Source organism: Montipora capricornis, chromosome 13, assembly GCF_036669925.1.
Source record: "Montipora capricornis isolate CH-2021 chromosome 13, ASM3666992v2, whole genome shotgun sequence".
Classification (NCBI taxonomy): domain Eukaryota; kingdom Metazoa; phylum Cnidaria; class Anthozoa; order Scleractinia; family Acroporidae; genus Montipora; species Montipora capricornis.
In genome coordinates this window covers 4,879,147-4,896,898 of record NC_090895.1, presented here as the reverse complement: position 1 = coordinate 4,896,898, position 17,752 = coordinate 4,879,147, and the positions used below count along the sequence as shown (strand labels likewise).

At 39.6% G+C, this 17,752-nt stretch overlaps 2 protein-coding genes across 2 annotated transcripts in view; both read left to right on the top strand.

Moving 5' to 3' along the window:
- Positions 1 to 14,818, top strand: part of LOC138029422 (hemicentin-2-like) — a 23,470-nt gene extending 8,652 nt beyond the window's left edge. Inside the window, exons 4-14 of the mRNA XM_068877167.1 lie at positions 1,756 to 2,043; positions 6,506 to 6,630; positions 9,085 to 9,155; positions 10,136 to 10,278; positions 10,839 to 11,087; positions 11,193 to 11,441; positions 11,547 to 11,795; positions 11,901 to 12,143; positions 13,171 to 13,302; positions 14,087 to 14,105; positions 14,692 to 14,818. Coding sequence (XP_068733268.1) covers positions 1,756 to 2,043; positions 6,506 to 6,630; positions 9,085 to 9,155; positions 10,136 to 10,278; positions 10,839 to 11,087; positions 11,193 to 11,441; positions 11,547 to 11,795; positions 11,901 to 12,143; positions 13,171 to 13,302; positions 14,087 to 14,105; positions 14,692 to 14,818 — 1,895 coding nt within the window. The remainder of the gene's footprint in view (positions 1 to 1,755; positions 2,044 to 6,505; positions 6,631 to 9,084; positions 9,156 to 10,135; positions 10,279 to 10,838; positions 11,088 to 11,192; positions 11,442 to 11,546; positions 11,796 to 11,900; positions 12,144 to 13,170; positions 13,303 to 14,086; positions 14,106 to 14,691) is intronic.
- The window catches only part of LOC138029770 (tyrosine-protein kinase receptor Tie-1-like), a 556,173-nt gene that overhangs the window by 16,522 nt on the left and 521,899 nt on the right, over positions 1 to 17,752 (top strand). The window lies entirely within an intron of this gene.

The window sequence follows — 17,752 nt, the reverse complement described above, 5'->3', positions numbered from 1 at the left end:
GCTCTGAAGTAAATGAGTTGCCAGTAATCGGATCCCTCTTTATACGCAAAGGGTTCTGGGATCGCCTGAGGCCGAACATTGCAAGTAGCTGCAAGAAAATGTATGGCGGAAACCTCAAAGATGCATCAAAATAGAGGTGGTGCGGCCGGTAATTTCTGTCGACTTAGCTGTTGAGATGAAAGTGAAAACAAATGTTCTTTATAAGGACGCTGAACGTCTGATAACACTAAACGATGACTGAAAGAAAATGAATGAAGTGACATTTATACCTCCTTCCAGCTGTGGCATACAAGTTGGGATGAATCGAAGCCTTCGAGCACGAGGGATTTCATCAAAAGTAAGACACAAACGGCAGTGATAAACATATTGAACTTGTTCGTTTTGATTATGACTTGACGTTTCGTATGTACTCTACATACATTTTCAAAAGCAACCGTTGAAATTTAAAACAGCTATTTATATATAACAAAGCGGATGAGGGGATTGGAACCTAGATTAAGCAAATACTCAACAGTAAAATATCTAATAATAATAAACACAGAAAAGATTAATAAAGCATCAGCTTTTCACTTCCGTCGTTGACGTTGAAAGCTGGCTCAAGTTCTTGAATAAAGAAGGTCTCTTTTATTTTACAATGATAGTCTGTTTTGCCCTTCGCTAAAATATCAAAATGATCCCAGTTGATGTTATGTCCAGTGGCCTTGACGTGGTCAGCAATGACTGAAGTATCGTCACTTTTAGCTAGGGCCATAAAATGTTTGGTTTTTCTATCGTGAAGCCGCCGTTTAGTTTTACCGATGTAAAAACTGTTACAGTCCCAACAATTTGCTCTGTAGGTTCCAGTCCCCTCATCCGCTTTGTTATACATAAATAGCTGTTTTAAATTTCAACGATTACTTTTGAAAATGTATGTACAGCACATACGAAACGTCAAGTCATAATCAAAATGAACAAGTTCAATATGTTTATCACTGCTGTTTGTGTCTTACTTTTGATCAAACTACGATGGCCCAAGAACAAAAGTATTTTCGAGGGATTTCGCAACCGCGTTATAGCATTTTCTGCGGATAGCACCTCTTTTTCTACAAAGGAATCTGGTCTTCGCTCGGGCCTTATCACACCTAGCATTTGTTACCACACATTAATTAATTTACATGGACAAATAAAGTTTATAAGTTAACTTATATAAAGCTGACTCAGAACAACTCCGTTAAGCGTAAAGAAAGAAAAAAATCATTCTCGCCACCTAAAACGCCTAAACCTTTTCCCCTCATTTCAAGTTTAAAATACCACCTTCGACTAGCAGAAGCTATCAGAGTACGATCTAAGGAGATTTGTTTACATCACAGCGCGCGGTTGGGGAACGGGAAGCTGGCAACTTGAGGTTTCTTCAAATAAGTTGAATTTATTTCTTGGAGTCATTCTGCATATATTGCATTTCGCATAATTATGCCATTCCGCAAACTCATTCCTCCTTTTACCCTCACCGATAATAAATAGCTTATTGGATCATCAAGTGTATAGTATCGTGGCATATTTTCAATCGTCTCTTGTATTTTTGACTCGCCAAAATAGAGCGAGACTCGTAAAAATATCCCAACGTACTACACACTTTATGATCCAATAACCAATTCAACTTTTTTGCACCATATCTTTAGCAATAACATATATTTATTGCAATGTTATGATAAAAAAAAAAAAAATTATTATTAACATGTATCATCAGAAAATGATTGTTTTTTTCCTACTATCTAGTTCCTCCAAGGATGATTACACTGCCTGCAAGGAAAACTCGAAATGGTATTGGATCAAATTTAACACTTACATGCGAAGTGTCTGGTGATCCATTGCCAAACATCACATGGACAAGAGAAGGTGCCACCACATGGACAAGAGAAGGTGCCACCACTAACCAGTTGGTAAATGCCACTGGTTCCGTTTTGAATCTTGTAAGGATACAGTTGAATGACGCTGGATCGTACAGATGTACGGCTGATAATGGATATGGAGTTGTTTCAAGTCTTGCGTCTGTTAACATAATTTGTAAGTTACGAAAGGAAATAAGATATATATATATTTTTGACCATGCAAAGGACTATCATTGTAGAGACCGTGCATAGATTTCATACTAATGGGGCGTAAGGTCTTTATAGGATTCTGCGTTTGGGTGGCACACCCGGACATCAAAGAAAGCAGAACCTTGGCTTGCCCAAAATCTACGTGCGCGAATGTCAAGCCGAGCGCCAGGGGCTCAATTAGAACCTCTTGGTAAGACTTCGCCATTGATCTCCTGTAAGATTGGTTGCACTTCAATATCATGAAACATGGCATTCGGCATTTCAACGTAGAGATCACGGAGCTCATTATGCCGATGGATAATAAAGCCCCCTCGTCTGCATATCATAGCATGGTCAGCACTGAACTTATCCCCACAGAAACAGACCGAAGGGATATCGTTGATTTTGCCAATCATACCTCAAGGCAACGGCATCTCTAAACTCCTCTTATTGAGAGTATAGACCATGTCCTTAAGCGGGATTACTTTCAATCAGCTTGATACGCCTTTCTTCATAGCAAGATCAGCGGCTTTCCTAGTCTTACTTGATAGGGAGTTTCTCACATTTTCACACCTCTCCTGCAAAGCTTCATATTTCTCTTTATGCACGCTTTGATGCAAAGTTCTTACTACAGTGTTATCCAGATGCTCGTGTGCTTGTAAAACTATCTGCGTTACAAGCGGGGCAGTTATCTTGACGGACAATGCGTACTCTGACTCCGCTTGTTTTCTAGGGTTCGTAAAACTCAGTCCTCCCATCCGTACTGGTAGATCCAAAAGATCTCGCTCACTCTGTGAGCAGTTATGCCCCGTGATGGCAGGTATCAGTATGTCAAAGATTGTGCACTCTAGCGGTTCCATCAGATCATGAATGTCTCAGAAGCGTTCTAAGGAAATACGTCCAGCGATGTCACAGTCCAAATGTGAAGGCCGCAAAATGCATGACCTGGACCCAATAGCTGCGTTTACGTGCTTGTGGCCCTTGCTCGGTGATGTTGATTGCCTTGCCCCTGAACATCTCTCTCTCCCCAGCAGCATCTTCTTTCTTTGGCTTAGTAATCAGTCAACACTTTTTTGAACGGGGGGATCAAGCGATTTGCTAGTATGGCCTCCATGGAAGTAGGATCAACATATTCCGTACACAACCTCCTTGTCAGTGTGGCAATAGCATCACAAAGATTGAAACTTGATTTCTTGAACGATTTAGAAGTTAGAATTCTCTTAAATCTATTTACGTCGATACCAGAAGGTTCCCCCGGCTCTTTAGTCCTTAAAGCGGCCTCCTTTATAATTTCTCCATCTATTTCCTGATATAAAATATCAGGAATATTGTCCACCGGACCAAACAATAGGGAACCAAGCTTAGCCTCCTTCGCTGCCGGGTTTTTGTCGTGCAGTTGCGGCATAACATCAACATCATCCGTCAAGAGCAACACGCCCCCACCATCATCACCTCTCATAAAACGTAGCGCCGAATTAATTCGACCTTCAATAACTAGCTTAGCGAAAATTTTCGCTTTATTTGGTGGATCATGTCTCTTTGCTCTTTGTAAGCGCCTTTGAATCATTCTCCCCTCACGCAAAGGATAGTCAATTTCACCATTTTTCCACAGTCCCAACCGCTTTTCGAGACATTGTTGGTGTTGTTTGCTTTAGATTTTTGGCTAGGGTTTTGTAGCGCCAGAGCAAGGTAAATAATTACCACTTTGAGTGTGATGTGATGCACTGTTGTGCCATTGTTCCAATCGTTAACATGCTTGGTTAGTTGATCGATTAAATCCCGTCCCGTTTTACCATATGGGACCAAGAGGGTGTTTTTGCGTCAAGTTGCAATCTCATTGAACGCATAATTGGTAATTGACCCGCTAACTGTTATGACATGCCCATCGTCATTAAGGCACCAGTTGACAATCGGCAGCGTGTTGATTGCCGTGTATTCTGATAATCGGCCCGGAACATCATCTCACACCTCCGATGAATCGCCTATTGATTCATCTCTCTAAAAAATTTACTACGTACCTGTCATATGCAAATCAAGATCCCTTTCAGCGGAAAAAATGTTATTTACTTCGAATAATTACTTTGATTTTCGTTTTCAATACAACCTTGGGTAGAAATATCCCTCGCTACCGTAGCATCATCCCCGCGGAAACATTAGTTTACAGTGTCCCCAATTAGTGCTCCAGCGCTAGAACGACTAGACACTTGATAAAGTTCTTTCGCATCTATTCTATCATTGTTCATTTTTTCTAGTCGTGAAGCCCGAACCCAGAGGTTTTGGCTCTTCAGTTGTAAATGGCCATTTCGTCCCAAAGCTCTTTCATGACATCTACCTAACCGCTTCTCCTTCCATTTTCATTGCAGGAAGGATTCTTCGACGGCACAATATCTTTAGCTTTTCTCTTACAATCGAAAATGTCCTTATTCATCTGCTCAGTCTATTTAACCTTCGGCTTTCGCGCTTGGCTTGACATCCCTGCAATAAAAAACACTGCAAAAACGGTTTTGACTGTTGCCAGTAAATTGTATTATTGAATCCTTTCCACCTTCATTATAGATAGTTCGTATTTTTCCTTAGGTCTAGTAAGTACCAGCCAGAGTTGAACTGACATAAAAAAAAAGCTTAAAAAGTATTAAAATCCAAACACCAGTGACACGTCACGTATTAAGTAACAGACATAAATGTCTACAAGTAATTGCCTAATCTAAGAACAAAGAGATCACATCCTCGAATTTCAGCTATTGGACTGGTGCTTAGCTTACCTTAATTGGTTGGCTTTGCGAAACAGACCCTTACGATACTCTAATACAAGGTGGGGTGTTTACTGCTTTCGACCATGCCCAACAAACGGAATTGTCAAGTGAAGCTATGATCTTCGCAGTTATAAACGCAACTTCACTAGGCAATTGCAAAAGTTGCGTTCAAAACTGCGAAGATCATAGCTTCACTTGATTTCATATCCGCAGTTCATGTATGATCCATTTCATATATATCATTTCATTATTGATTCATTCCTCTCTGGAATATTAGAACCCACAAATGACCAGCTCCCAACGTCAGTGGCTTCGTAGCTCAGTTGGTTAGAGCGTTGCACCGGTAACGCGAGGTCACGGGTTCAACCCCTGTTGAAGTCCTGAATTTTTCAGGCTTCACTACGCAATTGCAAAAGTTGCGTTCATAACTGCAAAGATCATAGCTTCACTTGATTTCATATCTGCAGTTCATATATGATCCATTTCATATTTATCATTTCATCATTCAACAGAATTGTGTTTGTGAGGCTATGGTAAAAAAAATAGCATAATCTGTTGACTTTGCTTTTATCCGGTTTGTTGATTAATGCCCGCCACTATCATTTATGTGACATGTGTCCACTTAGGCATAATATGTTTATTTGAGCTAAAAGACCTTACAGGTTCCCTTGTGAGTTAATTTCGTCAATAATGATGACGATGATGATAATGATGTTGATGATGATGATGATGATGATGGCGATGATAACGAGAAAGTTAAACAAGAGAGGAAAAACTGCCTCATCATTGACGTTGTTCTAATGATTGGAGGGTTGGGATCAAACAAGAGGAAAGGTCAATAAAATGCCTAGGTACAGGTACAATTCATTTCACGCTGGTAGTTCCTTTACTTTCTAGAGGGTATTCTCCCAGGAAGCCAACGGTGAGCTCATTTTACCCCCCTCTTTCCATTAGTACTCCGTTTTAAGGGTATTTAAAGCTACCTGGAGCTACACAGATTGGAAAGAAGTCGAAGCAAGGAGGTGAGGTCACTAGGGATCGAGCTCGGGACCACTCGCACAGAATGCCTCCCACTAACCAAGTGTGCAATCCTTACCCCTGCCTTGATCTCGCGATTGAATTTAATAATTTAATAGCTATGGAAAATGAAGAGGGTAAAGGGTGTTCAAGTTGTCATTTAAAAATTAGACTAGTAGCCCTTGCGGGCTACGGGTCAATAGCCCATGAGGCGAAGCCGAATGGGCTATTGACTCGCGGCCCTTAAGGGCGAAATGTCTAATTGTTTTAGTATCACAGGCAATAATAAAGTTAGCAAATGCAAGTTGAAGGAATATTTATTTGGGGATAGAACGAAAGGAAGCGTCACGCTGTTCGCTACTCGAGGACTAGTACTAATAGTCCTGTAGTAGCGTAGCCAATTAAAATGCAAGATTTGCATCAGTCCACTAGTTGGGTGATACTAATAGAGCATCAGACATTGCTCTTGTAATAATGCCTGACAGACTTGAATGGTGGAATGGAGTTGGCAGCACTTCAAAGAACAGCAACAATGGTGATGATGATGTTGACAATATCACAAAAGTAGTTACTAAAAGTTGATCAACCTCCCACACATAAATGCAATGCAATAAGACTCTTAGAAATCGATTTTATCAGAGCAGTAATAGTTTCATGATTATCAACTATCTGTGACAGGTTCTTCGCATTGTAAGACAACTACAGTTTTACTGAGATTGCTACAAGGAATAGGATGGACAGATGCTCTCAGAACAAGAGGATCCCTTCAATTCGAAGAACTGGCATCAAATCTGACAGCAGCAGTAAGTTAGCATACATTCCAATTGTTAACGATATAATATCAAGTTGTGTTGCCTTTTTGGTTACTACCACCATGTGTGAAAGAGAGTTTTTCAAGTATTTCCTTTCTGGTCTTTCCTTGGGTCCCACGTGCTGAATTGAGATGAGCCATCTGTATTCCAGTTCAGTTACCTCAACTAAAATAAATTTTGTCCATACGCTGCAAAATATTTCATGCATGACGCTCTTGTTTTTGTATCATTTTATTTCACCATGCATAACAGGACACCTTTGGTTAGACTGTCTAGTCTTCTCGGATAAGGACCAAAAAACCGTACATAGCGGGCCCCGTCTCACAGCCCTTTTAATGTTCATAACCTTGTGGGACTTAAAAGAACCCACACACCATTCGCAAAGAGTAGGGTACAGAGTTGCCGGTGTTGTGGTATGTCCTCTGTGGTATATCATGGTTGGGAGAGTAAATACTCGGAGATATTACCTACACCAGGCTGCTCTTAAATCCAAGGGTAAAGAAAGATATATGATATACGGAATGAGCGCTCCGGTGCGGGCGGATCATGTGGAAAATATCTTACTTGTCTGGTCGCTCCCGGCGTGTTGCGGTCAATGGGGAACTGTCAGACAGATCTCACCTATCATTCGGTGTTCCTCAAGGGTCATGTCTAGGACCGGTACTCTTTTCTGCCTATGCTAGTAAGCTGTTTGAAGTAACTAAGACCCATCTACCAAACACCCATGCACATGCAGACGACACTCAACTTTACCTGTCGTTCAAGCCAGACAAGCCTGAAAGAGAGACGGAGGCAAAGTGTGCTATGGAGTGGTGTATCAGGGCTGTGAGGGCGTGTATGGTTGAAGCTGTATGAAGAGAATACTGAGTTCATGCTCATTGGAACTCGCCAGCAACTTTAGGAAAGTCCAAACGGATAGTTCTGCCTTTACCCGAGAAATAGGAAAGGATAACAAGGCTATCATTAGCATCAAAAACGAGGATGAAAAGTGTTTCAGGTGCAGTATCTTGGCGGGCTTACAACCAGTTAAAACTGACCAAGAGCGAAGCTATCATCGCAACCCTATGTAAACGAGGTCAACTTGGATGATAGTCGAGTGTCCTGAACCTGTAAGTAAAATTCCAAAGTTTGAGAAGGGGCACAAGATTGCAGTCAGCGTGTTTGAGATTCAAAAACCGGAGAGTCGTTCCGGTCTTCTCCTGGACGGTGAACGTTCGAAAACATCAGCCATCATAAACACTTCAGAGAACAGGTAGAGATCGTGGTGGTCGTTGCTTTCCTCGATGTGGTGTTTGTCCCTCTTTCGCCAAATTCGACTTAAGCTTGTTCTAAGGATGCATTCATGATTCTAGCGAGTCCCGAAAACCCAGGTAGCCAATGGAGAAAGAAACATACTTTTTCATATTGTTTGGAATGCAGTAGATGGTGTTGTTCTTTAATGTCCTCGTGCCTTGCATAATGAGGTGAGAGTCATACACAATAGCTTCGGAGATTATGAAGAATGACTGCAATTCGACCCGTTAACCAAAAGTTCAATTTGCAAGTGTTGTGGGTCTCCTCTTTCGAATCCGATCAGTCCCAAGTTCCCCTCCACAAATGTGACAATGGGTGGCTTGTTGAAACTCTTGTTCCTCAGGAGGAGTCAATTGCGTGGGCACAATCTCTCTCATGAGAGTTTGAATTATTTCTTCTTCCAGCCGTAACGCTTCCAGGAACTTGTCTATTGTATCCTCTCCACGATAGACTATGTCATGTTTAAAATTATGTGATCTTTTAGAAGCAATCACGTACGAAAAAATCACAGGCCAGATGTTATTTAAATTTTAAATTTCTCCGTCGAAGAGAACACCGGAACAACTATTCCGTCCTCGAATCCAAACACGTTGACTGAGACCTTGTTCCGCTTCTCAAACTTTGGGATTTTACTTATACGTACAGGACACCAGATTGTTTTTTTTCCGAATGAGCGATACACTATACCTTTGTTTCATCGCGTCGCTCTGTATCCTTTATTTCTATGTTCCTCACCAGAACGCTCATTCCATATACTACTGGCCTCGGTTGTTCAAAAGGTGGATAACGCTATCCACCGGATAAACACCAGCAAATCCAATAGACGTTTAATTTCTGCAGATATGGCGGCCATTTTGATTTTTATTATTTCAAATGGCTATTTTGGGATGCCCAGTGGGAAAATACATGTTAATTTGTCCCCTGAGTATCCCAAATGTCTTTCGAAACCATAGAAATCAAAGTGGCAGCCTTATCTGTAAAAATGGTCTATTGATTTATCCAGTGGATACCGTTATTCACCCTTTGAAGAACTGGGGCCATAAGTACACCAAATACAGTCATGTGCAGCATCTTTTATTGATAAATTTATTTCCTCTCAGCTTCCCCTTAGATGTAATCTAGTTTCACTTTTACTGAAATTTTCTTTTACAGATCTCAAGCCCATACAGCCGGCCAGAAAATGAAGGAAAACGTCCTTATTACATAAACATTAAGGAATTTAGGTAACGTTTTACTTTGATGCAGTGTTTACTAACCGGCCGTTCAACAAACAGCTGCAGAAAATCTGCTATGTCTTAAGAGATGTGCCTTCTTTAATTCTCAACACGTTGACTTCATATAACATTTTGGTTCCATTTTCTTTTACTCTTTGTAAGGTTCACGCTTACACTAGGGGTTTTGGAATGTACTATTGTTGCTACAAAGGTTAAAAAATAGACAGTTTAATTGTGAATATGGATTAAAGGCAATAAAGTAAATGCTGTTAATCTTGTTCATAACATTCTAATCAACATGCACCTTAAGGGATTTCCAATAAGAAAATCAAAGGCTACCTTACTCAGTATTTTAAATTGACACGATCACAAATTGCAATTCCATTTCCTTTGTGTGCAGAAATATTAAGCACTGTTTGTTACAATAATATTTGAGTACAAGATGACACTTATGTCCAGGTTTGCAAGCAGCTGCAAAAATTGCAAATTTTCGCAAAAATCGTAAAAGCTGAAAATAGGACGTCAACGGAAGCCGACAGTGCGCCCATTGCCCTCCACACTCTGTCGTTGCTCCATTTTACGGGTATTTAAAACTATAGCTACACGGATCAAAGGAAAGTAGAAACAGACGATGAAGTCACCGAGGATCGAACAAATGGTTTTCAACTAAACTAAATTTTCTGCGACTCAAAAGAATGAAAAAAAAATTTCTTTTTTCCCACGCCACCCTCTCATTCTGACGTCATTGCCTAATTTAACTTAACTGGCGTCCAGTCCTCGCGGGATGCAAGGATTAATTCTTCCGCTATTGACACGCTAAACTTAAGAAAGAAAGAGAAGACTAAAATACGTCAATAACTTTTAGAAAAAAAATGTCCAAAACATGATTTATTGAACTCACCGAAATGCATTTTATTGCTCTTTTAAGAAATCATACAATCCGACATATTTAAACAAAAGTCTATTAAGCATTGTTTACCTATTTCAAGTCTTAGGTCTGGTATCGTCCAAGCCATTGTGGACCTTCAGTTTTCAAGTGGCCTCATGGACCCACTTCAACCACTTCATGTCGATATAGCTGATGGGGAACTTGGACCGTTCACAGTTGATACGCAGTTGGTAGTAAACCCAAGTAAGTTTTCCATTTTTAATGCTAGAACCTCAATCTCCTACATAAAATCTTGAAATTTCTTATCATTTATTTCTTGCTGTACCTGTTCATGGCGTTCTTTAAATGAAGAATGAAAAACATTTCACGAGTGCTTTGGGGGATTTTTGAAAGCATGGTGTTTCCTAAAATGGATTACGCATTAAAAATACAGCCATTAAGACTCTTACAAAGTTGAAACCTTGGGTGTCTAAACAAGGCCTTAGACTCTAAGGTTCTGGTAGAGTACGCTCTTACATCGTCAAGGTTCGGCTCTTGGAAGGCTGTTCCGGAGATTCATAGTTTCTTTTTTAACGCCACAGAGTGTCGTTGCCCTAACGCTAAGAAGGTTTTGTGCTAGCGTGTGTTTCGGGGTCTGTTCAGGCCGGGCTGGAGTGACTTGGCTGTTGAAAATATTTTTTTTCCCATTAACCAACCTTCACATCCAATACGTTTAAGGCCTGATCCTAGATATTGTGAACTGCACATTGTTTAATATAAAGTACCTTGTCTGTGTTTTCACACCATCACCTGTTTTCTTGTAGTTTCACCGAATATCATTGAAATCTCTGCAAACCAAACAGTAACTGAGGGAGACGATGTGATACTGGACTGTAAAGCTGACGGGAATCCAACACCGAACGTCACATGGACGAGACGTTCTGATAACGTTGCTGTCACCATGCCAATGACTAACATCAGAAGGCAAGATGCAGGAGGCTACCGATGTACTGCTGATAATGGTGTTGTAAGCCCCGCTACTGGAGATGTCTTCATAATTGTCCATGAGAAATGTGAGTACTGCCGCCAAATAGAGTACGTCACGGAGTTTCCCCTTATGCCTAAGTAACTCTTTGCTTAGTGTCTTAACTCCACACAAATCCTTTGTTTTGTTGTAGTGTCACCAAATATCATTGAAATCTCTGCAAACCAAACAGTAACTGAGGGAGACGATGTGATACTGGACTGTAAAGCTGACGGGAATCCAACACCGAACGTCACATGGACGAGACGTTCTGATAACGTTGCTGTCACCATGCCAATGACTAACATCAGAAGGCAAGATGCAGGAGGCTACCGATGTACTGCTGATAATGGTGTTGTAAGCCCCGCTACTGGAGATGTCTTCATAATTGTCCATGAGAAATGTGAGTACTGCCGCCAAATAGAGTACGTCACGGAGTTTCCCCTTATGCCTAAGTAATTCTTTGCTTAGTGCCTTAATTCCACACGAATCCTTGGTTTTGTTGTAGTGTCACCAAATATCATTGAAATCTCTGCAAACCAAACAATAACTGAGGGAGACGATGTGATACTGGACTGTAAAGCTGACGGGAATCCAACACCGAACGTCACATGGACGAGACGTTCTGATAACGTTGCTGTCACCATGCCAATGACTATTATCAGAAGGCAAGATGCAGGAGGCTACCGATGTACTGCTGATAATGGTGTTGGAAGCCCCGCTACTGGAGATGTCTTCATAATTGTCCATGAGAAATGTGAGTACTGCCGCCAAATAGAGTACATCACGGAGTGTCCCCTTATGCCTAAGTAACTCTTTGCTTAGTGTCTTAATTCCGCACGAATCATTGGTTTTGTTGTAGTGTCACCAAATATCATTGAAATCTCTGCAAACCAAACAGTAACTGAGGGAGACGATGTGATACTGGACTGTAAAGCTGACGGGAATCCAACACCGAACGTCACATGGACGAGACGTTCTGATAACGTTGCTGTCACCATGCCAATGACTAGCATCAGAAGGCAAGATGCAGGAGGCTACCGATGTACTGCTGATAATGGTGTTGGAAGCCCCACTACTGGAGATGTCTTCATAACTGTAAAATGTGAGTGTTGCCAGGTTATAGAAGACGACACGAAATGTCCCTTAAGCATACAATCTTCATCTTTAATTATACGAGTATTAAGCGACATCTGACGTGCGGTATGTTTGATACAAATTGGGCTAGGAGACACTGCTCAGTTCAAGATCTCTTTTCTATTAAGACTTTCGTAATAATTTAAAACTAATCAAGATCTTCGATTACAGCATGGTATCAATCTTCATCATTATTAATATTATTAACATGCAATATTCTTACCGATATCTTACAATGTAAATCTGATCAGATTCATATCGAGATATTACAAGCTCTTGAGTTTCTTTTATAGCTGATACAAGATCTGAACAGATTTTAAAAGATATTACCATATCTTATGTGAATCCCACCAACAGTAACATTCTTTATATCACGACATTACACGATCTTATTAAAATCCTAGAAGTCCAGGAGACGAGTATGGTCGTCTAGGTACATTCTTCAATTTCTGACTAGTCAGTATCTCTAGGTTCACTAGAGGAATTTTATAAATTCACAGATTTAATGATATAGAATACATGAAAGTTTCGTACATTCAACTTGCATATTCAACATCTTCAACTTTTATCTGAATTGGAGATTGTTCTTTATCATCCGGCTGTTCTTAGTTTGAAACCATTACTTTCCTCCCTTTAATATTTGTACATGTACGTAGTGATTACTCTTCAATTCCAGGAAATAACTAATTAAAACTAATTAAAAAACACAGAGTGGAAATATACAAATGCCAGAGGCCAATCTTCATCAGTAAATCTTGTCAAGGAGCCTTTTCAGTTGTCCTTCAATGAGAAAAAAGGCCACACAATTGCATAACCAGATCCGTGTGATCCATCACCTCCGTTTAGAAACCTGCAAAACCTTTTCTATTAAACTTTTGCAAAGTAGTTTACAAGATGGCAAAATACATGTTTTCGCAACCTCGTTCCCAGGGTCTCTCTGGTCTGCTAGAGACCCTGGAAACGAGGTTGATGTTTTCGTTTTTTCTTTACTTCAGTGAAGCCTGCTTCTGAGCTTCGAAGAGGCAGCATTAACAAAGTCCTGATATATGCATTAGTCCCAGTTGGAGTATTGGTAGTCACGCTCGTTTCAGTCGTAATTACATGCTACATCATAAGGCAAAAGAAACGTAAGTTTTAAGAAAATTTATTTATTTATTTATTTATTTATTACCTACTGGTACGACACCATCCAGGTATGGTATGAATGGTGTGGAAGTGTGGAGAGAAAAGCAAAGCATTCACGTCGTTGTCAGGTCATGAACGGCAAAGAAACATACCAACATGTAAAACGGACGTGCGGAGTGTACATAGCCTTTGTTTTAGTTCATTTCTGCCGTTCTCACTTTCGTTGACATCGTTGCAGCTTAAACTCGCTAATGCCATAAAATGACCATATTTCAGGTTTTGTGTAGGGCGCGAGCAGCTGAGGATAAATTTTTATATGACATCCATACCGATTATAGCAATTTTATTCTTGGAATGTTGGTACACACTTTCTTTGCCAAACAACTTGGAGTAATCGTGAAATTATTACCATATACGAAAAACGATATGTTTAGATAACGGCTCATGTAGCCGCCGTCATCCTCCGTGCTGTAGGTCACTTATTGTTTATATTTATGATGGCGAAGTCGACGGGAGCGTCAATACGCAATCTCTGAGCATTTAATGAACAAAACAAGGTCTCTGACGGTGCGTTTTGAAGTTTTCTTCACTCTTCTCTTGTTCTTTGTGAAATGACAAAAGTGCAGGAAAATGCGAGCGCAAAATAGCGAATTTTATATTAATTTCTTTTTTCCCCTTTCAGCGCGTTTTGTCACTCAATGTTGCGCTCAGAAAATCGGCTTTCCTTTTAGTTTGCCATTATTCTTGCTTATAGAAATTTTAATAACTTGTTTTTTTCTTTGTTAGGAGCTCAAGAACTTGATCGGTACGTGACAGATGTTGATTTCTTATGCATCTTCTTTTCTTTTTTTATACTTTTTTTTTGATATTTTTCTCCCGGGCATCTCTCCTCTTTCCTCCCTCCCTCCTTTTTTCCAAAGAGCAATTCTCCCAAGCGTCCAATTTATCAACGTTTTTCATTATTGTGCATTGGGGGGGGGGGGGGGGGGGGGAAGGGTAGCTCGTTCCAGGGGGAAGGGGTGGGGGAAAAGCCAATTATTCTAGACTGGGCCTTCCCTGGAAGAGCTAGAGTGTTGCTATACCCACCACTTTTTCTCTTACCGGAAATATTCTTTTTAAGATGAAAATTGAGTAATTGCGTCAAATTGGTAATTACGTTTTATTGTGTAATGTGATGCATTTAATTTGATTATTTTATAAAGCTACTCGGTCGAAGCTCATTTGAATTTGTTCATTTCAAAGAGTGTTCTTAAAGAGTTATTTTAAAATGATTGTACAACGTTTTCCTTTCAGATCACTTGAAGAAGCTAAAGACATACCAGCGTTTCATTTTGTAAGCGCCTTAAGTTACAAAAGATTAATTCAAGATTAATTTTGTGTTTAATTTCTAGGATTTCTTTGCAGACGTTGCTCGGCGACGTTGTTTTGCAATCATTGCTTAAAATTGAGCCTTGCCATCTTGAATTGACCCGAATGAGACCGAAAAATGTTGGTATTTTGGCCTTGCATCAAGTGTGAATTTCTAAAGGAATTATACACAAAATATAGGTTTGAAATGAAGAGTTGCGTTGATCAATGCTTTTGAGATCAATGCAGTGAAATGAGTAACTTATGCAGTTGCGAAAGGGCCGCCAACAAAAAATACCATCCAGGATGAAACGTATGGATGGGGAGAACTGAAAAGCCAAGAAACGTATAAAGTAACAGGCTACATCAGGTGAAATTAAAAGTAGTCTTAGCTAGTCTTCTATAACTTGTGCTGCATATTAATTGTGAAACGTCGAGGCTGCAGGTAATTAAATCGGTGCTTTTGCTACAAATTCAGATATTCGGATAAAGTTTAGGGCGCACACGAAATGTTTTCTCTAATTTTTAATGAATTTTGATAATCGCAGCCTCCCTAGCTACGAAAATTTAGTACATAGTTTCAGTGTAGGAATGTACTAGTTTCAGTTTAAAGTCTTACGTTTTGGGTCTCCACGGACACATCCATTATTTTAGCATCTTCAGACAGTGACACAAGCAAAAGAGTTCCAGTTTTTGACTGAATGTCTTTATTTCAAACTGTAGAATGAAGGCATTGAATTGGAAAGGAATGGTGGCAAAAATGGTATTGACACTAGTTGTCCTCGTCAGGACATGGAGATACGTGGTCACAGAATATCATGAAATTACGCCTTACTCAGAACTTAGTAAGTATGCCATGCATAATCCCGGAACTAGATCCTGGGAAATCTCGTAAAAGGTAGTTGGCTCTTTTGGACAAGGAGCATAAGCATATTGACAATGACTATGTCAATGACAATGACAATGACAATGCCAATGACAATGACAATGACAATGGCAATGGCAATGGCAATGGCAATGGCAATGGCAATGGCAATGACAATGACAATTACAATTACAATGGCAATGACAATGACAGTGACAGTGGCAATCACAAAGGCAATGGCAATGGCAATGGCAATGGCAATGGCAATGACAATGGCAATGACAATAGCAATGACAATGGCAGTGACAGTGGCAATCACAGTGGCAATGGCAATGGCAATGGCAATGACAATTACAATAGCAATGACAATGACAGTGACAGTGGCAATCACAATGGCAATGACAATGGCAATGACAATGGCAATGGCAATGGCAATGGCAATGGCAATGGCAATGGCAATGACAGTGACAGTGGCAATCACAATGGCGATGGCAATGGCAGTAAAAATTACAAGGGCAATATAGTAATGGAAATGACAGTGACAATGAAAATCACAATAATAATGGTAATAATAATGACAATGATAATGATTAACCATGAATTACACACTATTATGTAAACTAAATAAAATGACATACCAAATCTCGACATGTAAATTTCAATCAGAAAAACTGAGGCGCTTACCAAGGCCTCTTGCCTGCAATACCTTGTCGATTCGAAAGAAGGGGATTAGGGTTTCCGGCTCGCTGAATGGAAGGGGGAATCAGAGAGTTCATCCAAACCTCTCCCCTAAACCCCTTCACTTAGAAGCTTTGAAATATGAGCAGTTTAAGTGAACTATGTTTGGACTCAGTGTTGTCGAAAAGAAGAATGGAAAGAAACCAAACTGAATTAGTTGACCTACGTTGAAGCCCACATAATCCAGGAAATACAGGTCTTCATGTATTTTGTATGAAAGCGTTATTGCTCTCTTTCCAACAATCTAATTAACTAACAAAATCTAGTGACAGCAAAGCGAGAATTCGTGACTCCTTCGAGGATTACAACTTTTAAATATGATTCTGCCAAGGTTTACTTTTTGCAGGATATTGATCTTATTTCGAATCACATGTGGTATCTTCTCGGGAAATCAAATACAATATGACTCTTTATTTCTATCCATTTTGATTGTAATATGATATGTTGCCATGTTCAAAGAGTATATTTTTGGAAGAGAAAAAAAAATTTGTTTTCTAAAAAGAACTTTGAGTGAACATGCTTCGAAGAACAATGTACTGATCAAGAAGCAGCCAGCAGAGTGACCCTCGGGCACTGTAAATATATATACTATTACGTATTTAACAACTAGCACTTGTCCAAAAACCTATATCATAATGTCCTAAAGCTCATTTCCAGTCTCTCGCAGAGCTTTGGGTCCAAATGGTCCCACAAAACAAATTAATTTTGTGGACTTATAGCAATATGGCTTACAAAATCTCATTTTAAAGATTTTAAAATAGACTTTTCAGTTTAAAAAAAATTCAGCATAACAACCAAGGACTTTTCAGAGAAATAACCGTAAAAAAAAAAAGTTTCAAAATAATTGAGGAATAATGGAGATTTCTTCCAAGTTACATGTTCTGGTACAAAAAGTTGAAAAATTTTTTTTTTCTTTGAGTTAACCAAGATTTCCTTCAAATTAGCTGAAATAGAAGAATCCGTGATTAGACCTCTTTCATTTTGGCGGGAAAAAAGTAAATTCTTGTGTTTTAATGCTAATAAGCCTTTCTTGCCTTGCTATGACCAGCGAATTTCAAAAGAATATTTGGTTTCAAAGTGAGGGCAATAAGTCTAATAAACATAAACACAAAAGAATGTGAAGGTGGTGTCCATTTATGAAGGTGGTCTCTTTTTATGATTTCTTAATTATGTCAACACGTGTCATTTCTCCATGACAACAAACAAAGGGGATCAAGTTTTGCATATCAAAGAACATGAATAGAGCGTTCAAAAGGTGCTCTTAACCAAACTTATGAAATTTTCATTTGACGATCTAGCGCAGTTTCTAAGGCAAAAAAGACGGTCAAGATGTAGATTGGGGCAGTAAAGAACACGTGCTGAAATGGTGGCTAGTAGGCGAATGTTCATTGTTATCACTTTCCTTGGTATTTTTCCCATCCTTTAGCAGAGGTTTTGCCGTGAAAAATCATTTCAAACAGTTCCTAAAATGCGATTTTGTTCGCATGTATACTTAACACACC